This window comes from Parasteatoda tepidariorum, chromosome 1 (assembly GCF_982258835.1).
Source record: "Parasteatoda tepidariorum strain Cologne lab strain chromosome 1, Ptep-v5.0, whole genome shotgun sequence".
Classification (NCBI taxonomy): domain Eukaryota; kingdom Metazoa; phylum Arthropoda; class Arachnida; order Araneae; family Theridiidae; genus Parasteatoda; species Parasteatoda tepidariorum.
In genome coordinates, this window is record NC_141755.1 from 82,514,282 (window position 1) to 82,540,668 (window position 26,387).

Here is a 26,387-nt window from a genome sequence, read left to right on the forward strand (position 1 = left end):
GTTTTTCAGATTGGATTTAATCGGTAGTAATGACAGAAAACAGCGCCATTTTGATCACTGAAATAAACAAACTGCTATCGGAATTTAGATTTCGCTTACTCTAAACCTGCCGGGATCGGATTTGTAATTATTTCGCATCGGAATTTAGTTCCGAGCGGAATCGTCCTGCAGTGGACTGATCGTTAAGACATGGTTCCCAGCAGATCACCGAAGTCAAGCATCACTGGCTGCGGTCAGTGAGTGGGTGGGTGACCACTTGGATCAGTCTGCGTAGGGACCGAGGGTGTGCGGTATTGGTCCTCGTTAAACTTTGCTACCGTAAAGTGCTCGACTTCGCGCGCAGGTCGTCGGGCTACCGAAGCGGGGGGGGGCCATCCCCTCCGCAGAGGATCAAAATTGTGATGGCATGTCTTCTGATCATCCTCCGGGATGCTTCCCAGACCGTCGCCAATAGCCCATTGTGCAGCTCTAGTGCGATGTAAATTAACAACAACAACTTTCGAGCGGCATCAAGAGCTCGTAATACGGCCTAACTGATATTCACGGATTTATGACGTCACGAGAGCTTCATTTCGATCGGAATGGCTGGAATTCAAACGTAGTTCGCCTCATTGGAAGGCAAACACTCTATCCCCTGAGCCATCGCTGCCTAATATGTATTAATTGAAATAAAAAAAAGTTATCTATCTGTTAAAAAGCACAGTTAATGGAGAAAAGATACTTATTTGTTTCGGGGAACCGTAAAAACTCGCCATATTATTATTGACCTAATGCTTAATTAATATTGATAATATGCATTAATTGAAATAAAATAAAATAATCTATGAGTTAAAAAGCAAAGTTAATGGGTAAAGGTAAATTTGTTCAGGAAAATAGTAGAAAATTGTCATTCACAGATGACATTTAATCTGTACTACCGACGGTAATATGTACCAATGCAATTATGGTAATTGGTGCAGTTTTGATAAAAACTCTACAACTCTTTTCTGTAGTTACAGAAAATATTTTTTCCAGCTGTAGCAAAGATAGTGAATTAACATTTTAATGAATAAGAATCAAAAGAAATTTTTTTCCACCACTTCTTGTAAATATTCAGACAGAGAAATGGTCATGCTCCAAAATCCTTATCAGGTTCTAATAAGAGTTCTATTTTTTTTAAAAAAAATAAGTAGTTTCACTTGGTATCAAAGTTGCCGTTCTGCTTGCCATGCAGAAACGCTTATTGAAATTTTCAGCATTGGGCCTCACATAAGCCTCATGTGCGGGTAGGGGGGACGGTGGGTATATGTCTCTCTCAGTATTTAGAACTCCCTAAAAGTCCCCCCTAATATTACAAATAGCGAAAACTCTCGTGAATTATTATCAATCCAAATTTCTTAAAATTAAAAACAAGAGCAAGATTTAATTAATAATAATAATAATAATAATAAAAAAGATGAAAAACAGAACAAGATAAGTAAATCACAGTTAAAGTTTTTATTCTTTTTTTGTGCGTAAACGTATTTTTATATCTTTATGGATAGCTCGTCAATTTCCAATTAGTTGAATAACTAAAAAATTATTTTAAAAAAGAATTGTGATCACCGCTACTCATTGGCAAAATGGTTGCTGTCTAATTTTTTTTTTGGAAAAGCAATTTCATTGTTTTCATCTTGAACATCTTTAACTGTTAATCCTGAACTGCTATGTAGTACACAATTTCGGAGCCATATTTGAATACAGCTCAGACACATTCTGTGTAAATTCTTTTGAAGACTGAATGGACATTGAGCAGAAAATCGAGATCAATATTAACATTTTCGGATTGGTAGAATGGTGTTTGAAAGAGATTGTAAGCTGCATCATACACCCGTTTCGGATTCACAAGTTCATACATGAAATATGATTTGGAAGCTAGGCTTTTTTTTCAATTTTACACGAATAGTGAATGAATCATTTATATTGGTTGGAAGACAGTCTACGGTTTTGTACAAGTCATTGGGTACATTGACAATTGATCATTTTATCCCTAACTGGTAATCAACACCCAGTTCTCGTATTTGCATGAATGGGGCTCGGAGAGCCACCATTCGCTTTTCGGTAGGGTTCAAGTCTCTCAACCGCTTGGTACTCTTGTAAGGGACAGGGTTCGTGCTTGGTTTCCGAACGGAATCCCTTCGTTTTTCCGTCTGTGTGTAACGCTTTAGGTATTCCCTTCTACGTTCTTTAAATTTGGCTTTTTCAACCTCGGTAAGTTTAGGCCTTGTCATCGTTTTTTTCTTGCTTCAACTCTAACTTTTGGGACCGTGACCCTCTTTATTTGTGATGTTCACCTGAATTAGTATTGAGAACGATACAGTTTAAACTGTAGGTTAGAATTTCCGATTCTTAATTAAAACAATAAAAACAAAAATATCGTTCAAATGATGAAATTCTCTTTTATTCACAACTCAGGAAGTATTTATGGGATCTCTCTGGTCCCATATCTCGAAAATAAACTCACTAACTTAATGCATAACGAAATTAAAAGTGAAAAAAAAGAATTCTAAAAAAAATTCTCAAACAGTAGCGGTCACCATAGCAACGCATGTAATGACGACGCATGCGCACTGTTTACTATTACTCTTGATTATTGCAGTTGAAAAGTGTGAGGACGCCATCAAATCTAAACCAAGACCCCTTTTGCCAATAGGTAAAAAAAAAAAAAAAAATCGTCTTTTGTTGTTTTTTATTGACAAATGTATTTTTTCACAAAACTCAAATGCTGAAGGGTTATCTAATTAGGTATGAAATATTATATTGATATAGTTGCTTATTATTAAAACGGCACCAATAGTACGCAGTTTTAATATCTATACTTAGGAAATAAGTATTTTACGGTCCCTCGAAAGGGATATGCACCAGAGAAAATTACTTGAAAGTAGTAAATTTTGATTACCATAAAGTTGGACGCGTGCAATAGCATCATGCATGCCAAGTGATACAAAATACATTTTATTTCTATTCTGATAGGATTAACTCATGGAGTCTAGTGGATTAACTCCATGGATTAACTACAAAAAACGATTTTTGCTTATTTCTATAACGTTAAGCCCCCAAAAAGGGCAACAAATAATATTAGATTTAAAAAAAAACTGAAATTATTTTAGCTATATTAACTAAAAAACTTAGTAGAAGAACCAGGTAAGTGATATTTTTAGAACGAAAAATTTTTTTATGAGAACTATTTTACTACCAATTTATTAGAAAATGGGACTAATTCTTTTCCTTATTTTATCTACCACGGCCTAATTTGAAATAAAAATCATGCAAGCATACTTCCACTAAGCTCTTTAATTGTGACGGTACTTTACACTGTTGAGCGTGATTTTGTGGTATTTCTCAGTATACTGATTCATTGATACTTTACTTTTTTTTAAATCACCATGTGAGAAGAACTTATAACTATAGTTATATTTCTTTAACTATAGTTATAGTATAATTATAGTCAACCGTATAACTATAGTCACCCGTATAACTATATTTCTTAATAATTTTGATGGTTTTTTTCAAAATCAGTATAAAATTTTTTCTAGTGTGCTTATAATGCTAAAATTTTTGTTAACCTCAATTTTATTAATTGATCGAAGGGACACATTAAAGGCAATATATGAGTTTCTCATGCCTTTATTTTCCTTTAAATATCCGATATTTTAACCATTTTTAATAACTTAAAACACATTGCTTGCATTATTTCTCTACTTTTATTGCTTCTTTGTTGTGCTCCAAAATTTTAAATCCCTCTTAAAATTCCAAAAACATATTTTTGAAGAGCGAGACAAGTTAACTCTAATTAAGCTATCTCTTGAAGCAAAAAGTACAAACATCAAAATATTTAGGATAAAAATATACACAGTGATTAGGTAGATAAGGATAATAAAATTTTTTTACAAGAATGTTATCAAATCTAGTATTTCTTTTTCTTTTTTCCAAAAAAAAAAATATTGAAATTTTTTTGCAAGAACTTGTTGCTATTTAATTTAAATTTATTGAAATAGCATCGATAGCTGTTAATTTTTTCCCAATAAATAAGTATTCATAATTATATCACGGTATGTAAAATTAGTTCAATGCGAAATGGAAATGACGATAGGATTACTTAAGTGCATAAAGTTTGATTCACTATCATAATAAATTAAAAATTTAAGTTTTTAATGTTTTCAGTTTTTTGAAAAAAATAAATGCTTCGAAAGTTACTAAAATATTGAATTTTTATTTTCTTTTATCATTTTCCAATCAAATTTTCTTAGTCTGTTAAATCATTTTTATCACATTTCTTTAGTGCTGCCATCTGAAGTAATTGCCTCAAAGGGAAAACCTGCTTTGATTATCTCCTATACGTTTCTCCTAATGTTATACTTACTGATATGGTATAATATTTGTCACTTTCAATGTAAAATACTTATAAATATATTTTTTATTTTTATGACGACAATTTACAAAAGAGACAGGAAAAAGTAGCTGTCCATTTTGATAGTAAATTAGAATTACTCTGGCTATCACTGGAGTGATTTACGCCAAAATTTGGCGAGATCTCTGCAAGTGCCTACAGGGAGTTTTTTGAGAGGGCGTGGTCAAAGAGTTAAATAATGACGTTTTCACGTATCGTCAAAAGTGGGATGGGCAGACAGAAAACAGTTCGTTTTTTAAAACTGGAAATGGAAACTGTACAACAAATATTAAAACAAATAAAAATAGTTTTAGTTCTACTATTTTTCAAACTCATGAAACACAGGGGAAATTTTCGTACCGTGATCTGCGCTAAAATTGCTGCCAAAATTTGGCAAGATTCCTGCTGGGAGTTCTTTGAGAGAGCGTGGTCAGAGTAGAATCATGTGAAAGTGACTCTTGTTTAGCCCCACCCTATCAGTGACGATTTCGTCTTTGGATGTGCTGCTTGGATCGTCTGGGTTGAATCACGTCTTGGCGAATTTAGTTGGCAGCACCAGATCACGATACTGAAATATCCACTAGGGATCGAACAAGTAAATTATTTTTTAGCATTTTCATTATAAAATATAGAGCATTAGATGCTTACTAAAGTTGTATGATGTACTATACACTGTATTATGTACACAATGTATAAGTTTATCATAAACAAAAAGTTTGTAAACATAATTTTATTTATATTATCAGTTTCTAAAACTGAAATAAAAATGTTTGCCACAATCCCATTAAACGTCTCTAAAAATATGAAACAAATTTTTTCAATTTACAAGTATAAAATTGATGTTTTTTTTAAATATGTACCCACTTTACCGTACTTTATTATTATTATTTTTTTAATAATTTCGAGATAAAACGCTGATTTTTTGCAAACAACAATAATGTTAACCTTTCGTTACTTTTTAAATGTTTTTTTTTAATATCTTTTAAATTTTTCAGGCATGGATGAAGTGAGTAATAAAGAAATCATTAAGAAATATGTAGATATTATTTCACAAGAGAAGTTACCAGTTGGTGAAACAGAGTATAACGAATTGGTAAGGAATATAACTAAATTGAATGTGAATTCATGAAAAAGTTTCCTACTGTGTAAAATTTGATTTCGTGTGAACAAACTTTAGAATCCTCACTTTATAGACCTACTTGGCAGGGCAAATTTTTATTTTGATTAATAATTTTATTCTTTTTTTTTATAAATTTTGGTACTTTTTGATTAGCTGGGTGTAAGAAAATTCAAATGTTTCTTTACTTTTTTAAAATTTATTTAATTTTTTTTGTTTAGATTTATTGTTTAACTAAACAACTTCTGTTTGATTGCTTATAAAGTAAATGAAGGGAAAGAATAAGTTGGTGCAGGCCTACATTATTTACTTGAGCCCAGCTAACCGAAAGGTATTAAAAATTTTCATTTTGGAATAGTAGATTTTTCAATTACAGTGCTGTCTGGCTATTAAAATCACACCAGTTCTTAAAACCATTTGATTTCATTAGGTGTCTGATTTTATAAACCAAACACTTAAGAAAAAAATATTTCAAAATTAATCTTTATAATTACGCTAAATTAATTATTATTTTCTATTGTTGTTGGATCTATATTTGATGGTTAATTAAAGGGTTTTAAAATATTAGCATAGCTTTGGGTGATTAGAAGGTTTGAAATTAAAGAATCATAATCACTTAAAAGCTTAGTAATTTTCAATATTTCTCTTTCTTTACTGTGAAGTTCATTTTAAAATATTAAGCACTTTTCTGACCTCTTTTGAAGATATATTTACCACATCTATGATTCTTTATGATATTCTTCTTATGATTGATTATGATTTTCTTACATGATTATCATATAAGAATAAATTATGATCATAATTTTTTAACTCTTATCTTTAAATTTCCCTTAGAAGTGTAATCCACAATTATTACTTTATTCCTTTTGTTTATCAGGGCTGCATAAAAATTTATGTTTTCAAAACTTAAGAAAATAAAAAATTATATTTATTCAGACAAAAGGAAAAGCTGAGTTTCCATTTTTTTAAATGTATCTTAACAAAAATTCGATCTTGCAAATTACAATAATGAAATTATTAAAGAAAGGGTAGTTGTTGCATTTTTTGATACTGTAGCAATTCCATTCCAGATTTGATGTTATAATCTATTGATATTATTAGTGGCAGTTACTGTGGTACTTATCATATTTTTATTTTTGAAAAATTATAATTGAATTGTTTTATGAAGAATGCAATATTTTAACTCATAAATTTTTTTGTAGGGTCTAAATATTGATGAAATAAGCTGGATTGTGTTTAACATAAAAGATTTCAACAAATTATTTACAAAACCTGGTATAACTGACCATCAAATTTTAGTGAAATTATATGAACTTATTGTTGGATTTGGTTTAACAAACTTTATAAAAGGAGAGGAAAGAGGTAATTAAAAGAAATTCCATTTTTTTTTTTTAAATGTTCTTTAGTAACAAAGAAGTACAGAGTCCCATATCCAAATGTCCATTTGCCGAAAGAGTCTCTTTTCTGGGTACTTTTTAATAATCAAAATAAACGAAAACTCTTTTACCTTTATAAATTTTTTTTATATTTTCTTTGTACTTTTGCAACCTGTTAAAAAAAAAGTATGCACGGTTAACAATCCTCCTCTTTTTTGCTTCTTATAATTTTACCTGACTTCCAATTTTTGTTCAATTTTAATCTAATTTCCAATATAACATGAAAAAAATTAGATGTCTACGAAAGGAAATTTAGCATTTCACTACAGTTCCAAAAAAAAAAGAATTTCATATTTTTTCTCGCATTACGTATAAAACGGTTGTTACTGCCAAGAATCACACACTCAATTTCAGAGTGTGAAGAAATTTCCTATTTTGAAATAGAATTGCTGATTTGAAATGAAATTGTTTTATAAAGCAGATCTTAATATGATTGTTTAAATGCGGGATTTGGAATTTGTGGATCATAATAATATTATATTAAAAATTGAATTGAAAATTTTAAAACTATGTGGAAACCCCAACTGTTGAAAATGCAATCAACAAAACCACACAGACAATAAATTCATCACAAATTGAGTGCATCAAAAAGTAATTCTTCCATTGTGCGATTCAAAATTTCCTGTGTATGATGATGTAGCATTAAAAAACTATGCAAATCCGTAGCATTAACTGCCAAAAATGCAGTCGTAAATCCATGTGGGATTGGGAGTGAATTGTCAATAATAAAGTGTGAAATGCGCAATTTGATCAATCGTTGCTAATCGAGTACTTCAAGAAATTATTAGTAACTGAAATACATGATTCGCAATTTGCTTTACATTATAATGACATATTAAAATATGTTAATTTTAAAAAGTGTAGGAAAATCTGTAACAGAAGATGTGAAAATAGCGCAACCATGCTTATTACGTGGATTTATGCATTGATTTAAATTGACATTAATCATGATTATTTGTTATTTTTTATTGAATAAGAATGTTTTGATAATTGTTTACTTTAAGGACCTATTATCTGGAAAAATCTGACATTTTGTGACTGATTATAATATGTTTAAAATTAATAAATTTTTCTGTGCAATTTTTCATAAATTTTTCGTGCAAATTCCATTTATATATAAATGACTTTTGGACTTCAATTTTTGTATGTTTACCTTCATTTTTTTTAATTTGCTAGAAAACAAATTAATTTACAGTTTTAAAATTCGTAGACTCATATCCGACACATTTTGTTTTCAAATTGAAAATAATAACTTTTGGGGTAGTCAAAATGAATACTAATAACTGTTATTATTAGAATGTTTTTTCTGAATATTAACCAACCTTATATACATATGTTAAAATGTGCAATATTTTTAATTTTTTAGACTACAGTTCAAGTGATTTTCCATATACTGCTGGCAATGCTGTGAAGTGTTTTAAGTATTGTGATCATTTACTGCATTCCTGTAAAGATCTACTATTAGAAGTGGAGAGGAATAAAGCACAGATAATCATCAAAAGCTTGATTCTTTGTGCTACACATAGTGATGTCCATATTTGGAGCAGTGATTGTTCAAAAAAATCTAGCTTGGGTAATAATACATTGTAGTGAATTTGATATAAATTGTAAATTAAATGTTTTGAAATCTTAAATTAATATTTGTGTACTTGTGAAAATTTTTTTTTTTTTTCATTTTGTAAAACGATTTTTATTTAAAATATGTTGAATTAATGCTGCTGGACATGATTCATACTTGATTCAACTATAAAAAATTGCATTTGTTTATTGATACAAAAGAATCTATTTTCTCAAACTAAAAAGTAACAAAACTAGGAACATTCATTTCCTGTAAGAAATTATTCCCATTATTTTACTAGAGAAAGGTTGTTCAGTTTTTATAACGCAATCAATCATTTTTCAAAACCTATAAACAAATGTTAGTTTTGCAATTTCCTTTCCATCTTCCTTATAAAAATTTATGCCTGATTTTTTTTCTTGAAAATTGCTCGTATTATGAGTTATCCATACTGGATGAGTGTTGAATGTATAAAATCTATATATAAGTGCATATATTAGTAAAGTACAGAACCTGTTATCCGGAAATCAGAAAGCCGGAAAACCAAAAAACCGGAACGAAATTCGATAAATTTTCCCGCAATTTAAAAAAAAAATTTTTTTTTTCCTCATAGGATTTTACCTTCTTTTTTTAAAGATGTTTACCTTACCATCATTTCAGAAATAATCATTAGTGTATTACCTCATCGTTTTTTCTTATTTTTAAGATTATTTCCAAATATTTATTTTTTTTACTTGGGTTTAACACTAAAAAAACGGCTTTTTGTAGCGATTCAGAAAACTGGAAAAATCAGTTATCCGGAATAGCGATAGTCCCGATCGTTCTGGATAATCGGTTCTCTACTGTATATAATATATATAAGAGTAGAAAAATATTTTTTTCTAATTAATAATTGGTTGGAAAGTTATGAAAAATATTTTTTTGTACAATATAAAATTTTTAAGCATTCAATGTACAAACTCAATTTTAATAAATGTTTTTTAAATATTATTTTATATATACTTTCATACTGTTATTACATTTTGCCATAAAAATTGTTTTATATATTTTAGATTTTCTGAAGTCTTTATTATCATTCTCAAACCATGAAGACTTGCCAAGTTTGTTGTGTGATGACAGCTTCTATCCTACAATTTTCAAAAGAATTTTAAAAGAAATACGTCCCTATTTTGAGAAGGACAAATGGTACAAAAATCCAAGTAGTTGTTACATATTTTCATGGTTTTTACTTCAAGTTAATGTAAGTTTACAAAACAATACGTTTTGCTGAAAAAAGAAATGTTTGTGGGAATTTTTTAACTTTTATTGTACTGTGCTAATTATTTTAATTTTTATTTTAGAACTGTTAAATATTATTTTATTCTTATTTTTATCTGTTGTTTAAAGCAAATTTCACCAATGCGGCTGGAGACATATTTCTCGCATCAAATTTATTTTTTGCACCTGTAAAGTTTTACCAGGGGAGAAAAAACTTTTCGTAAATTTTTTTTAAAAGCTATTCATTTTCTTGCTGTAAAAAAAAAAAATCCCTTCAAGAAATTAATCACTGTATAAATCTATATTATCAGTGAGTGTGGAAACAGTGGGGATAGTTACATCTCTATTATGTATTCTAAATTTAGGAAATATACTGCTCCAGCATTTTTAATACCTATAACTGATTGTGAAAAATGTTGTGCAACTCAAAATACAATACATCTAAAAAAATAAGTTTTGCTTGGTCATGAATGTTTAGATGACCTTTCTAAATTCTTTTGTAATGGACTCCCTTTTTGTATCTCTAATTAAAATGCCAAGAGTGGCATGTATTTTGCGTATACTGTTAGAAAGTGAATTCATTACTGTTAATGGTTAAATGGTGAAGGGGGTGGAAATAATATGGAGTAACGTTTTTTGGTTAAATAGTCACGCAGTTCTAAATTGTTCATTTTGTATAATTTATCTGATAACTATAATCTGTGTTATGAAATATGTAATTTACAAACATAATCTTCGTTTTGGAATTCTCTACTTCATTTTAGTCCTCAAAAACTAATAGAGGAGTGAAACTACAGTTAAAAAAAATTTTTTTTGGATAACACTGGTGCAAAGTAATATACAACATATTAACTCGAAAAACTTTATGATTTATCTAGTTCACTTCCACAGAGAAAAAGATTATACAAAATCTCTCAAGTATTTTTATTAGATTAGTTTACCCCCTATACTTTTTACACCTTCCTATAACTTCCGCACACCTCTGAGTTGGATTTTTTTCCCTGTTGATTTGATGTTGTCATCAATGTTGATATGTCATTTTATGCCTGATACAGAGGAAATCCTTAATTTCTAAATAAAGATTTTTTGTAAAGTGAAAAATAATATAATTATAAAAAAAAAGTGATCTTGCATCTCAAGATTTATTTCTTTTATAAATTCATCTGTTCATAATAAACTTCAAAAGGTATAAATTAATGAACATGTCATTATTATTGTGAGGTGTGCATAAATTTAGATTATTTATAAGTATATTTCTCTTTCTAGCATCCTTACTTAACAGACTATTTATGTGAAGTTTTCTCACCACCACATATATTTATGTTGGACAGTCATCAAAAATGTCATCATCTTATTGCCATAGAGTGCTTCAGTCATATACTTGATAATGTTGTAAGTTTATTATATTTAAAATTTTTTATATATTTATGTTTTGGAAAATTATATAATTTGTTTACTGAATATATTTTAATTTTTTTTTGAAAATTATTATTCTTTACCGTTTTTAATTAAACTGTTTTATGTTTGCTTTACTAAAATTTCATTTGTAAAACTCTCAAAATTTACAATCACATTAAAGCAAAATTTTAAAAAGTTTGCTTACCCACGAGGTCTTATCAAATGTTTTAAGTTTTGCAATATTTTACGTACTTAATTTGTGAAAATATTTATTACATGTTATTTCTTTTTTTCATGAAAAAAGTAACTCGTTTTAAAAATGACCATTATTTTTACATTTCAATTTAACAAATGATACAAATATTTTTTATATATTTTTTTTGGCAATCTAAATCTTATCAATCTAAAAAAAATCAGGAAAATATTTAGGACTTAAGCAAAAATATCAAATTTTTTTTTTAGTTAAAATGAATAAATTTATGTTTGATGCTCCTGATAGTCTGATATTTTTTTCCCAAATAATTGATCTTGTAATAATTTTTTTTCACTTCATATGTTATATAAAATATTTTTTGTTTAAAAATAAAGGATAACTTAATTAATAATAAAATATATGCTACTAGTTACAAAATCAAAGAAATTTAATGAAATTATTTTGGAAAAATCAGAACGAACTTTTTTTTTGTGTTGGTGGTCACTCTGTAATTATGTTTCAAAATATTTTCAAATGAAAACTTCTCTCAAAAAATATATATACTTGTTAAAACAATTATTTTCCTCTTCCTTCTTTTTATAAAAAGAAGTAGCATAAAAATGTCAATTTCAAAGCATTAAAATTTCACTTTTCTTATTTTACATATCTACATATATTTTACATATATTTTTTAACGTCATTTAATTTGTGAAATTTTTATGCCTTTTGTGCAATACATTGTTTCACATAAAAATAGAGATTTTTTTTGAATAAATTATTGTCAGTTATTGATTTCTTTCTTTCTTTTTTTTTTATTATGTGGCGGCATTTATAAATTTTGTAGGTTGTGTATTAGCTTTGTAAAGGTTGCAAAAAAAAAATATTAAAAAATCTGCCTTTTCAAAATAAAAGTTTGCTTTTTTTAAATTTCACAAAGAAAAATATTCATTTTTATGCTTTTACCTACCAATGCAAACACGATTTTAAATTGCATTCACACCATTTAAAATCACACATCCTATTAATGCAATTTAAGATTGAGCATCGTACATTGAATTTTCAAGATTTTATATCAGATATCATGTTTTGTATTCATGCAGTTTAAAAGCCGCTATTATGATTTGTGTTGAAATGACTTAAAATTTATATATCGAAATTCATATTCACGTGATTTTAGAATATAACATTGAGATTCATGTTCATTCTGCTTTAAAATCCAGCATCAAGATTCGTATTCACTCCATTTTAAAACCAAATATCGAGATTTGTGCTCACGCGATTTTAAAATCAAAAATTGAGGTTCAAAGAAGACAGAAGACTTGGGTTATTTTTTTACGCAATTATTCACAAAATTTTAAAATTTAACATCAAGGTTCATCTTTACACAATTTAAATAAATAAACAAACTCTTGCATCGATATTTTTATTAATGCAGTGTCAACATTCAAAGATTAAAATGCTTCTTACAGGAACTTTTTTCTTGCTTAAATTTCCGGTATTTTTTCAATTATTTAAAAAGTGTTTTTGCAAGTGACATTTTATTTCTCTTCTCAATTTTTTTGTTTTTTTACCATAGTCATCTCTGTGGTATAAATAAATATCGAGTTCTATTAAAGTTAAATGTTTGTAAAAAAAATACTTGATTTTCAAACAAATTTCCCAAAAAAGAGGTCATGACAAAAAGTCGTAACTTGTTACGAGAGTTAATCAATGTGTTTCACACAATTAGGTAGTTTTTCCTTTTAAGTCTGATCACAGCTTACTGCACATTTTTAGAATGTCTCACAAAATTAAAAAAAAAAAGAAAGAAAAAAAAGAAGTGACACTCTGTAAAAAGTTAAATTGTGAAACATTTCTTTAAGTATTTTTTTTCTTCATTTGTGTGAAAATGCGATTACTTAAAGAAAGTTAATTACTAACCATTATTCATATACTATTTAAAGTTTTTAATTGTTATATTAGTGCTCTTTCTTGACATTATTTGTTAGCATTTAAGATCAGATGAATAATTTCTTTTCCTTTGCCTAGCCTCCAACTTTGATAAAAATTGACAATAGAGCAGATGTTATTTATTCATTATTAAAAGGTTACATGCACAGTTCTGATGAAGATATTATAGCTGCATTAGCACCTTGTTTTTTAAAATTGCCAGATTTCAAGTACCAAAAGGTAAGATAGTTTTTCCATGAAATTTTGTTTCATTCTTTCATTTGTTCTTTTACTTGAATTTATTAATATATAGTGCTAGAAAAAAGTCTGAGGCCAGCACTGTATTAATATGATTACTGCAAAATAATAATTTTTTTTAAGCTTTGAATTAGTTATTTGTCTAAGAATATGTTTAAAAAAATGTAAAAAATTTTTTAAGTAAAAATTATAATAAAAATCAGATGATGTTACAAGCTGGAGAAAAGTTTGTGGGGTCTTTTTTAAAACTTAAAAAAGTCAAGATGATAAACTGAAAAAATATGTTCTGCTTTCAAAAACTTTACAATACCCAACTTAAGATCTTAGTTTTTTAATCAAAATTTTTATTGTCTTTTTTATATCTTAGAATATTTCTAACAAATATTGAATGGAAATTTCTAATAAATGTCAAAGGTCTAAAACCATTATGCAAAATTTTTTTTGTCAAGTCCAATAGGTTGCAGAAAGAAAGAAAAAGCAAGTGCCTGTCAAAGCTGACTTCTCGTTGCTAATCTCACATCATTAAAGCAGTGATAAAAAAATTTGCAACTTTAACAGGAATTCAATCGTTGCTGCAGTATTCTGTTGTATAAAAAACACAGTTTGAAATGCTGGAAAATTGTTCATTTTTAAAAAAATTTCAAATTAAAAAAAAAAAGGCATAGCTGATAAAATTACACATTGTAGAGTATTTATAGTTTCATCATGTAATGGTATTACATCAAATTTATAGTCTAAACTTATATTTACTGATGAAAAAAATTTAATCTAATCTTTAGTTAAAAAGATGTATATAAATAAAAGGCATAAGACAATTTATCAACTAAAATCTGTAATCAAAAAGTGCTAATTTCCATTTTTTAAAACCATGCAAAATCATTTAACAAAACGTCTTTTAGAAGTTAGTTGGTTAACTACAAAAATAAACTACTAAAACTATGATTTCAGAAGTATTTTTAATTAACATCAATACTAATGTATAACCTTTCTTCAGGCTTTTGTTGTAGCCTAAGTTAAAAACTATAAATTAATAATATAAAAGCATACTTAATATTATGTCTCTTTATATTATTAATTTATATTAATATCACATGTTCTTTAAAGTTTAAATTTTGAAACAATGACATTTCAAATTGCTAATAAAATTTGTTTTAAGAAATTAAAAGTGGTCTCAAACTTTTTCTCACCACTGTAAGTTCATTTTTTAAACCAAAAGAATAAATAAATAAAAAAAATGAAAAATATGACAACCAAAGCTGATGTCGTCAAGGGGTGCCAGTCCCAGAAGTCATAAATGCAAAACCTTTTCTATCGAGAGAGCACGACAAATGTCAAAGTTGCTCTCTCTGTACTCCAAAGGTTTTGCCAAAGTCTAGGTAAAAAAAAAAAATAATACAAATTACAATACAAATAAGAGAAACCAAATACAAAAGTATAATACTTAAACCAATACAAAATAATACAATGTTCAAAAACTTACTTAAAACTAATAAAACTTACTTAAAACTAATAATAATTAGGTATTATACTTAAGTATTTGGTTTTTGTTATTTGTATTGTAATTTGTGTTACACTTTTGCATTTGGTTTTAGTAATTTGTATTATATTTTCTCTTTACCTGGACTTAGGCATTTGTCGTGCTCTATCAATAGTAAAGGTTTTGCTTCTGTGACTTTCAGGGCTGGTACCCCCTGACGACGTCAGCTTCGGTTGTCATATTTTTCATGGTTTTTCTTTATTTATTCTTTTGCTTTCAATTTCCTTTTGGAATTTCTTCTGCATAGTGCATTTTTCCACTGGAAGTGTTGTTTCTAATTGCTTTAATAACTTTGATTTCTCTTCTTATTATTCATGTTTTAAATTTTCATTGTTTTTTCTTTTTTGATGTACAATAACGTAGTGCTTTATATACTGTATAACATTTTTATAATACATTTTGCTTGTTTGCATTTACTTAAGGTTAATCAGATGTTTTCTAGCCCCTTTCTTTTTTTTACAGGCTATTTTATTATAGTAGTTTTAAACATGGGGGCAAGTCTTCCGCCCACAGGACGGATTTCCGTCTTTCGAAAATGTCCGCGGACGGAAGTAAGACGGAAACAAGACAGACTCGAAGACGGAAATCGAAAAAAAAATTTCTGTCCGTAAAAATATTTTTTAGGTCTACGTTATTGGTCTACTTTCTTTTGTTCTGTTGTTATTTTATCAAAAGACAGATGAATAAATATTTTTTGTACAGTATTTAAACTTGATGTATTATGGTAAAGCTTTCTTAGTTAGTTTGCTTACGTCGAGGGGATAATGTGTATGTTAGGTATTTCAGTCAAAAAATTTTCAGTCTTGGCCTTTTTTCCAACTTGCACCCATGGTTTTAAATTATTTTCAACATTTGAAAACTTTATTCATGAAGAAAATTTGCTTAGTTAAAATTTCATGCTTATAATAATAATATTTTTCAGGTGTCTTTGTATATACCTAAATTGCTTGATTTTTTCAAATCTGATAATTTTTAATCCTTGTTATTTATTCTGAGTCAATTTTTTATATTCTATTTTTATGCACAAAGTTTTATTTTTTCAGTTAATTCAAATACCCATGGTAATCAGTAGTAAAATTCTATTGTAAGTGTTTTAATAAAAATATGTACACAATGTTAGATGACAACTGCAATTTTAATAATTTTAAAATATGTTCTTGAACTTTTATCTTATGTGCTCTCTATCATATATTTTTATTTTAAACATCTGTTGCATATTTACATAATACAATTTTATGATTATTTTGAAACATATGTGACGTTGAGGGGCTCATTATCGCTCCTAATTTTCAAGTTAAGGCTATTTCCCTTACACATAAAAATTAATTAATATATATGTTAATGTTAATCTTTTTTGTCCCGCTGAAAAAATCAACAATTCCTCTCCTTTTATTAATGCATTCTTCCACTACGTTTTGTGTATATTTTCACTGCACTTACATTAAAGTATTTATGATATAACAAATAAAATTATTAACAGTAAATTTTTGTCATACAATTTCTTTAAATTCTCTTTTTTGTCATTTCTAATACAAGATAGTCAATATTTCAATTTTTTTCGTATTTCTGTAAATAAAAATACATTATAATGTTAGGTTAAAATTTATTTTATTTTAAACAAAAAAATTTTTTCTTGAAATTCTTTTTTATCTGTCTTTTTTAATGTAGTAGCCTGTAATAGCAACTATATGTATCCTATTTACATGGTGCATTATATCACCAATCTGAACTATATACCATATTCAGTAGCTCAGTATCTTATCTATTTCACAAGTTCAGGCAATTTCTTTTATACATTTTGAAAAATAAGGAAAGTATTAATCTTCATTTTTTTGCTTCTTCATAAAAATATTTCAATTTATAATTAAAAGTATGTAAAATATTTCTATGAATTTGTATATTAATTCATTATTCTCTTTTAATTCTTAAAATCTGCATCATTTTATTCCTTCTTGTTTTCTACAAATGAATATTTTACTTATTTTGTTTATTTTCAAATTTATTTCCATTGTTGATTTTATTATAAGTATGATTGAATCTAATATGAACTATTATAGAATATAGAACTTATAGAATAAGATATGTAATATGTTTTAAAATTTTATTTTATAAGTTCTTAAAATGATTGTGTATATTTCAGCTGACGCAGATTTCTTGGAATCGTTATGATGAGTTCATAAATGTGCTTCTAATAAGGGCAGATATGGAATGCAAACTGCAGATCAAGTTGCTCTACCTTTCTCATATTCATTCATTTATTCAAATACTACCACCCTTTAAACACTTAAAGGTATATAAGTTTAATTTATAATTTTCTGTTCATTAATATATATTATTTGGGATTTGTATTGAAGAAATAATTTCTGATTATTGTAATTGTAAAAAATGGTAAGTTTCTTTATATTGACTGGTTTGCTAACTATTTTGCATGCTAATATTGCAATTCAGTGGTTCTTAAATGCCATTCACTATGTAAAGAAAAAGTGAGGAAAATAGTTTAGAAAGAAAATTAAAATTAAAGTTGTATTAAGGAAAACTTCACAATTTAACCATTAGTTCCCTATTTTAAATATTGATGCTTCTCCCGTATTTTAAAGATCTCAAAATCAAAATACAGTAGATTATCCCAGCCATTCCCCAAAGGTGTTTTGTGGTACCCTATGATTCTGTGGAAAGGTTACCGAGGTTCCGTGAGTTAGGGCCTTTTTTTTTAAACAAGTAATCATTTATGAAACGCGTAATAGGCTTGTATTCAACCAATAATCGATCATTTATTTAATAATTTGGTTATTATTAATGTAATCATTTAAGTAAATTGTCAATAAAAAATTTCAAATTTTAATGGCAATATATTTTATTTATATAAATTTTTGATACAAATATATTCAATAAATTACTCAAAGAATACACATTCACAAATGATTGTATTAGTATTTCTCATCAAACTTTAAAATTAAAAAAAAATTAATCAAATTCAAGAATTTTGATTGTTTTTCTCTGATAATCATTCTCATCTTTTCTGACAGTTCTTTTCAAAAACAACTATTCTTCAATTTTATTTATGCATACGCCATAATAAAACTAATAGACCAAAAGTTGCTGCAGACGACTTGCACTTGCGAATTTAACTGCTTTACATAAAACCTAATTTTTTTACTATTAATTGATGAAATATGACAAAATTTCATTCTTCACATTAAATGTTTCTAAATTAAATTGACGTTTTATTTGTTATTATTTTTTTTAGCATATTAACATCTGCTAATTGATTTTTTTAACGGTCAGGGTTCTGCCAAAAGAAGTTAGATTTTTTAGAGTTCCGTAACTGAAAAAAAATTGGGAACAGCTGGGTTATCCAACACACACAGGATCAGGGGATTTTCGGAAAATAGAAATCGTCAAATAATTGGGGAAACTTCTTAAATCAATTTTGTAAATATATACTTAAAATGATTAGTGACTATAATAAAGTTTAGTTAAAAACTTCTGTTTTATTTTTCTACCACAAATATTGATATAATATGAAAAAAAAATTGGCAAATCTTTGTCTTCAGCTTAATTGTCATCTTTTAGCTGTTAAGTCCTCTCTCATCAGTAGTTACATTAAAATGAGTTGAAAAAGTAGTGTTTAATGGCACAAGGTCCATCATCTCTAATTATGCTGAAAATTTTCAACTTGCTTTGAAATAATTGTCAGATGCTGCAGAGTTGAATGATGGGGGCTCTATTTTGTTCTGAAAAAAAGATGCGTTTATTCAGGGAGATTACATGTTAGAGCCTGGTTTCATAATCATCATTAGTTCACATATATACGGTGTGATTATTAAGATTGTTCCTTAGCACATCAGAATCTGGTCATAAGATTAAAAGTTTTATGATTTATTTTTATTTTTCCCATAGTATATTTCGATTTTTATGTTTTTATATATAGTATTTGATTAATTAAATGATAAACCCGGATTTTTTTATTTATGGCAAAGAAATATATATATATATATAAATATATAATATATATTATAGTGGCAATATATATATAATATATATTATATATATAATATATATTTTAGTGGCAAAGAAATAGAAGGAACAGGGAAGAAGTTATGGAGTCTTATAAGTCTGGAAAAATCAGAGAAATGTCACGGAACTACAATAAAATGTTAAAAAATTCGTGGGAAATGAATTAATTTGAGTTTTGTGGTTCTTAAATTACAATATTTTTTCTGAGAATATTGTTCTAGTAATTTTTTTTCTGAAAAGAAATTCTTTATTTTCCATTTTAATAATAAGTAAAAATGTTTGTGTAAAGAGTATCAGTAATGTATTTTATAAATAAGAATATCTATTATATATAATTCTCTTACGTGGCTCCCAAATTTTGGCTGTATTTCTTTTCCGCCGGTGGCAACGTTTGCTTTGTTTTGTTTACGTTTTGAAAACACCAAAGCATTCTGCCTTTTAATGATGTGTTTCTGATCTAATATATATAATTCTCTTACGTGGCTCCCAAATTTTGGCTGAAGTACTTTGTACAACTAAATAAGATTCTTTTCACAACAGTTAAATATTTACTTTATTTTCTTCATTCATAGAGAAAACAGTCGGCAAAGAATTCTGTTAGGTTAAAAAACATTTCGCTAAAAAAATAACGAATTCTAAAAGAAATAAAAATAAACAACTTTAAAAATAAAAATGCTGTTGCCAGCCATAGAATTTTTTGAAAGTTAACTTAGCAACATAATTCAAAATGACATAGAAGCGCAACTAGATCAAAATTATGATACCTGAGCGCTTGACGTAACAAATCCTTCAATTCTATAAGTGTTGTATCGCCAAATGCCCAAATTAACAATTGAGTTTTTAAAGAAATTCTACAAATAGTTTTAAATAAACAACCTACTTCTACAACTGCTTCTTGAAGAACTTGGCTCATTGATTAAAAATATTGTTTTAATTTTACAGTACTAACTATACTTCTACTTTCATTATTGCTATGACCCTCTTTCATTACATTTTACAACTTCATGCTAAATTTGAGGACTTTAAGTTGTTTTGTGGTTGAATACTGACATTTAGAATTGTGTATGTAAAAAAAATAATATTTAGAGGTTAAGAGTTGCCTCAGAAAAATTTGAATTGTTGACATTGAATTTAACAATGGAAACAATCGTTTTTGTGAAAAATTGAATTGTATTATTAACATCAAAACTAAAAATATTGTGTTTCAACTTAACAATACTACCTCAATTTATACTTTAGAATTGCCTCGGAGAAATTTGAATTGTTAGAAATGACTTAAACAAAAAGTTTTATTTTAACTGACAAATACTATATTATAATTTTAACTTTTTCTATGACTATACTCCTATTCTTACTCTTTTCTTTGTTTTTTATACATTTTATATTTTTGTGATAGAATAAAAAACTTATAGTTGTTCTGCTTCTGAACACAGATGAAAACACAAAATGATGGACTTCATCAACAATCAAAAATATATACATTTATTTTACAAATTCCATATTATTAGGGTGGCGCCCTTCAGAGAATTAAAAATACAAAATTATCTTCATCAAAGCCGATGCTTTACATCCGGCGTTCAGTGGCAGACTACTATTTCATATTGTTTTTTCACATGGTTTTAGCCCTCTGTTGGGAAAGACTTTAAAACAAAACTTACAACAGTTACTTTTCTCAACAACTGAAATTTAGAACAGTGTGATTAAGAAAAATATGTGAACTGTTTGCAATTTCAAATTAATATTGAAATGTACAGGTTTAGAATTTTCTACAGTGAAAAGTTTTCGGAACCTCAGTATTCGAAATAGTATACAAAAACTAGACGTTAAGAACGTATCCAATGAGCGAGCAAAGCGAGCATTGGACTGCGAAGCAATCCGAAATGAACTGCAAAAGCAGTTCCGGGGGTTGGCGAGCAGCAGCGAGCAGGGGGCGAAGCCTCCTAGTGTAATATAATTTACATCTAGGAATACAGCAAATTAAATAATTAATATTATAGTTTATGCATCCGGTTACAAAAAATAAGAGAAACTCAATTAAAATTCAAAGTTAAATTCAGTCTGAAGAAAAGGGAGCTTTTTTTTCTGAGTGTTTGTAGCCGTCCTGTTAATATCATTTACTATGAACTGCATAAAAAATTGTTATAAGTGTGATGCTTTAGCAAAATATCTGATTTAATTTTGCAGCATTTTCAATTTGAATTCTTGTAAAATTGTAATTTTTCTGTAGCAATGAGAACTGCATCTGATACAAGAATATGAATTTTATAACTTAATTTATTTTGTATGTAAAAAAAAGTTATTTAAAATCACGAAAGCAATTCTGAGGCTGTTAAAAATGCACACCATTGCGATGAGCTTTTTTATTTTTTCATAGAAAAAACTTATGGTGTTTAGATTATTATTATTTTTTTAATACATAAATTTGTAGAGATAAAACCTGTTCTATTCCTTAGCATAAAAAAAAATTCAACAATTTTATTTTAACATATATGCAACAGTTCTACAATTTTATTTTATTTTGAGAAAAAAATTGAAAGTGATATTACTAATTAAAATAACTTTTTAGTGGCCTCAATATTTTTTTAAATTTTCTTTTTAAGTTTTCAAACATATTATGTTCATAATTTGATTTGTAGAATTACCTCTTTAAGTTCAGATTATCTCTAATTTGTATTTAATAAATTGTTAAAAAAAATTTCCCCATCAGAAAATTTAATTCAATTATTTTTTGTGATTTTCTTCATTATCATTTGCTAGGTAGGCCTTAATCTATTAAAATAAGAAGAAAGTGAATGAAATAAGAGTTAGGCACAGTATTGAAAAAGAAAGTGCGGTGATTTGGAGGTTGTGATTAAGCTTAACTGGGAAAATTTGCTAATTGAAATTTTTGTTGTAATCTGCAAATTCAACAAATAATTGTGTCATATTTATCCTTGTTTGATACATTGCATTCATTCATTTTATTTTTTTTAAGTAGTGAGAGGGCAACATGTGATAATAATAAATGTGTATAGATTTTAAAATAATGAGAATAGTTCCTTGCCAACTTGTGCAAAATGTATTTCCTCTCATTGTTGCAGCTTTAGAAAACTTGCATTTTGATAAATCAGTGTTAAAGTATTTTCAAAAGTATTGTCATTCATATTCATATTAAGCTTTCATTGAATTTCATAAAAGAATAGAAGCACTTGATATTTTTTTCAATGGCAAAAGTATCAAAATTACTCATTTTTATGACTTACGACTCAAGTTTATTTTCATTCAGTTTGGCTTTTTCTGATATTGAGTAATTTACTTATTATATTTTTTTTTAGAAAATTTTTTGAAAGTATAGCTAAGTTTCGAAGGAAACTATTTAAATCAAAAAAAAAGTTTTTCATTTTTTGTCTATTTTTGTTGGTTATACTTTTGTGTTAATATAAATAGTGCAATTAATGAAAGCAGTCAAAAGAGGCTAATGCCATATAATAATGTCACTGATTGCTGCCATAAAAAAGAAATACTGTCCCCAAAGACTTAGCAAAACAGTTTTCACATTGTTTCACAACTTTTGTTATAAAATCATTCGTACATTAGTTATAATTTGATCTATTTACTTTGTGATTAAAATAGACTTTAATTTTGTTAAAATAGCGTCTATGGAAAGTGATTGAAGATGGTCTCCTGAAAGATTCTAATCCTCTCTGTTTGATAACTACCTTAAAAATTTTAAAAGATGTGATTAGAAGTTGTTGGCCAAGGTATGAAATTTAGTTATATTGTCTAAGAACAATTGTATAAAATTATGTTCTTTAAACAATAAATTTTTTGTGTCTATTAATATTTTTATAATTCAGATTGTCCCTTTTTAATTGTTTTTTATGCAACATCAATGACAATTACCTTTTTATTTTGTTTATTACATTGTGAAATAAAAATTAATCTGAATAGTTTTGTTTTTAAAAGTTTTTGTAACTATTCAGTTTTATTTTTTAATGAATAATTTTTTTTAAACATTATGTATGTTGAATTCTCATAAATTTTCTTTTAATGTCATTATTTGTCAATTAATAAATCTTTAAAAAAATTAATTATAAATTAATTTTATAACTGTATAAAATATTTATTTTTTTAGAAAAAGAACCTATTAAATATTTAAATTTTATTTAGTATTATGGATTCACAAAGACTTCTTTTACCTAATATTTACAAATTTTAATACTCTATATTTCAGTTCCTAAATATGTGCTCCTATACATAAGTTTTAGTACCTTTTGTTATTAAAAAAACGGTTCAACAAATCGACACCTAAAATTATTTAGCGTGCAACATTAATGTCAACCTAGAAACTTTCTTATCTAGGTTATTTAATTTTCAACAATGCTTAATTTAATCATAGTTAAAAAGTAAACTTTGATAATAATATTTTTTATTAACCCACTGGTGGTTTAGAAAAAGTGCAAAATTGGGAAAATGTTTTTCTCCTATACACTATTTCCCAATCAATTAATATGGAAACTATACAACTTTTTATGTTCAGAACCGCTAGTGGGTTAAATCATCTTTTACTCATTTTTAAATCAATATATTTTTTTAAATAGAAAAGTACATCTAAATACTACCATATATTTATTGATATTAGTAGATATTTCTTTCTTTTAGGATGTCTTACTATTGCTTTAGAATATTAAAATGTTTAGCTATTTTTTTGGAAGATTTTGACGAGCAAAAATATACTGATAAATGTGGTATGTATTTATTTATCCTTATTATTTATGATAATTATATTCAAAAGTTAATTTATAGGTTGTAGGTAACTGGTAAGATTAATATAATTTCCTTTTAATTTAGCAGTGTTAATTTAAATTTATTTTTTTCATACATTTAAATATTTTTTTCACTGAAAAGATCTAAATCGTTTGCTATTATGCATGTATAATTTCTCAAATATTTAAAGTATTTTAAATTTGTATTAAAATTTTTACATTTATACTTGATTGTTGCCTAACCCCTGTTAGTTGTAACTGACAAATCGATTCTTAGCATCATAATGACATTTGTAATAGCTTTCATAATTTAAAAGAAATTTTTTTAAAATTAAATAAAGATATGACTGTAGTTTCTTGTTGAAAAAGTAGGAATCTTTATTTTTTGTTAAATTGTAAATGTTGTCTTTTTCTTCAGTATTTATTGCTGAATATGTTTTTATGATCTCTGTTTTTAAAATAATAATTGATTAAAATTGATTACTTATTGTTAAATATTTGTTAAACAAGCTTAGTTTTTACTGTAATTTAAAAGCTGCATTGAAGGACAGTATTATTTCTCACTTCTTTATATTAATGTTAATTTTTAGTGCTAAATGTCCCTCATTAAAACGAAGCATCTGCTTTGTGGTTGGTCTCTAAATAGTTTACTTTACACTACATATTTTGCACTATATATTGGTTTATCTTTATTAATATTGAATGGTTGGATGGAACTTAAAATGAAATACTTGTTTTAAATTCTTTGGAAATTACAAAAAAAAAGAAGAAGAAAATAAAAAACTATGAACATAAAGCAGTTATAAGCTAATTTCAATATGGAACTTGAAAACTGAATAAAACTTACTTGTAATTTTCTTTTCAGCAAATTTTAGTATATGTTTTAAAAAGATATCATTTGAAATAAAAATTTTAGCATTTTGAAAAAGTTACATTTTTGTTGCTGATATTAAATCACTTAGATTAATTTTCTAATAATTATTAAGTGATATCTTTTCTCTTGTATAGCATTTAAGATATTGTTTTGTTATAAACATAAATTTTTATTTTCAGAAGTTGAAGTAATACACAAATTGTGTGAAGAGTGCTTGTTTCTTTTAAAGTGTGCTTCCAAAGAGGAATTTGAGGTATCATATTTTTCATAATTTCTTTAAAAATTTCTATTTTAAACTAATTATAAATAAGATTATTTTTTTATTGAAACGGAGTTTATAAACTCTTTCTTTATCTCCTTAAAATTAAACATAAAGTTAGTTATTTTTTGCTCTTATACATAATTAATAAATAAAGTAGTAACATAATTAGTAATAAACAATTTATACGATCAATGGAATGAAAAGTTTATGCAAATATGGACACTGTCGATAATGAATGTAAAGTCAAGAATTAAGTATTAGATAGTTTCCATATCATTTCATTCTGTAATTTTCATATCATAAATGCCTATTTTATTATCAAGTGCACCAGTACATAATAGACTAATGTGAAATTAATCTATACAAATATGTATGTAGATTTACTTTGTCAACTTTATACAGAATTCAGTTTTGCCCTATTATGTTATTTGAGGTATAATATTCAAAAGTAAAAACCTAGAACTTTAAAAAAAAATTATTAAAATTTATAAAAAAGTTTTCTCGCTTGATTGCTGATGAATTCTACAATTGCAATTAAAATAAATATCAGCATGCATGTTATCGGCAAGCATATTTTCAAACTTCCTACAGGAAATATATAAATTTTAATATGCTTAAATATTTTTGAAAGACTCTGTATGTGCAGTTAAAAGTAATTTTTTTTATGGGGAATATTATTTTAATGATTCTATACATAAATTCAAATTATAAATGTATTAGGATTGTTTCAATTTATCTTTATTCCCACCAAAAACAAGTATTTTAACTATCATTTTGGTAGCCTGTTTTGGGACTAAAAGAAAATACACTATTTATTTTGCTATTACGATTTCAAGTTCAATAATTTATTTAAAGTGTCATAGTGTTCGAAAATGTACCCGACTGTATTTTATCTTACACATGCTTTTTTTTCTGCTTTTATTAACTTTTAACTATTTTCAGGGCATTGTCACTAAATACATTGAAGATACCAAAGATGTTGATGCACTATGTGTAAAGGTATTGCAATCTGTGATAGATAAAACTGAATCTTAAATATTTAATTGTAACCTGTAAATAAGAACTTAATTTTATAAATAAATGTTATGTTCATATATTGTTAGTTTATTGTTTAGTTTTTTGTTGTTAATATTGATGTAATGTTTATTTAACTTAAAACTGCACACAACTTGTTTATGACCTTAATCTACATATAATGCTCTTCAATGACCCCACCCCTATAATGCGTAGGTTATGATTTAAAAATAGTTTTTGATCCTTGTAATAAAATGTATCAGTTGCTAATTCTTACAAATATGAAATAGCAAATATTTTTTGTTTTGTTATAGACACTTAAATTAGTAAAAAATGTGTTTTTTTTATTTGTTGTCTATAAAATAAATTATTTATAAAATATTC

The 26,387-nt window shown here is 26.7% G+C and overlaps 1 protein-coding gene and 1 long non-coding RNA gene across 4 annotated transcripts in view; one reads left to right on the forward strand and one right to left on the reverse strand.

The window, feature by feature from the left end:
- Window positions 1–4,865: 4,865 nt before the first annotated feature.
- Window positions 4,866–26,091, forward strand: LOC107447417 (TELO2-interacting protein 2). Of its 3 annotated transcripts, none has more exons than XM_087167773.1 (12): window positions 4,866–5,003; window positions 5,404–5,501; window positions 6,728–6,887; window positions 8,328–8,534; window positions 9,572–9,759; window positions 11,043–11,168; window positions 13,396–13,536; window positions 17,232–17,381; window positions 22,742–22,848; window positions 23,750–23,835; window positions 24,907–24,980; window positions 25,932–26,091. In XM_087167773.1, the coding sequence occupies exons 2-12, from the start codon at window positions 5,406–5,408 to the stop codon at window positions 26,022–26,024; spliced, it is 1,428 nt and encodes a 475-aa protein (XP_087023899.1). In that variant the 5' UTR covers window positions 4,866–5,003; window positions 5,404–5,405; the 3' UTR covers window positions 26,025–26,091. The 3 variants fall into 3 exon arrangements, with proteins under 3 accessions (XP_087023899.1, XP_087023901.1, XP_087023903.1); XM_087167775.1 differs by having other exon boundaries at window positions 4,993–5,122; XM_087167777.1 differs by lacking the exon at window positions 4,866–5,003 and adding an exon at window positions 5,194–5,236.
- The window catches only part of LOC110282957 (uncharacterized), a 54,154-nt gene continuing 46,456 nt past the window's right edge, over window positions 18,690–26,387 (reverse strand). The window contains exon 3 of the long non-coding RNA XR_002376755.4: window positions 18,690–18,825. This is a non-coding gene — a long non-coding RNA (uncharacterized LOC110282957). The remainder of the gene's footprint in view (window positions 18,826–26,387) is intronic.

Excerpts from the sequence above, each read along its gene's own strand:
- LOC107447417 (XM_087167773.1), top strand. The coding sequence starts at position 5,406 with ATGGATGAAGTGAGTAATAAAGAAATCATTAAGAAATATGTAGATATT. Across the intron at positions 6,888-8,327 it reads TATAAAAGGAGAGGAAAGAG|ACTACAGTTCAAGTGATTTT; the intron begins GTAATTAAAAGA and ends TTAATTTTTTAG. Across the intron at positions 23,836-24,906 it reads AAAATATACTGATAAATGTG|AAGTTGAAGTAATACACAAA; the intron begins GTATGTATTTAT and ends TTTTATTTTCAG.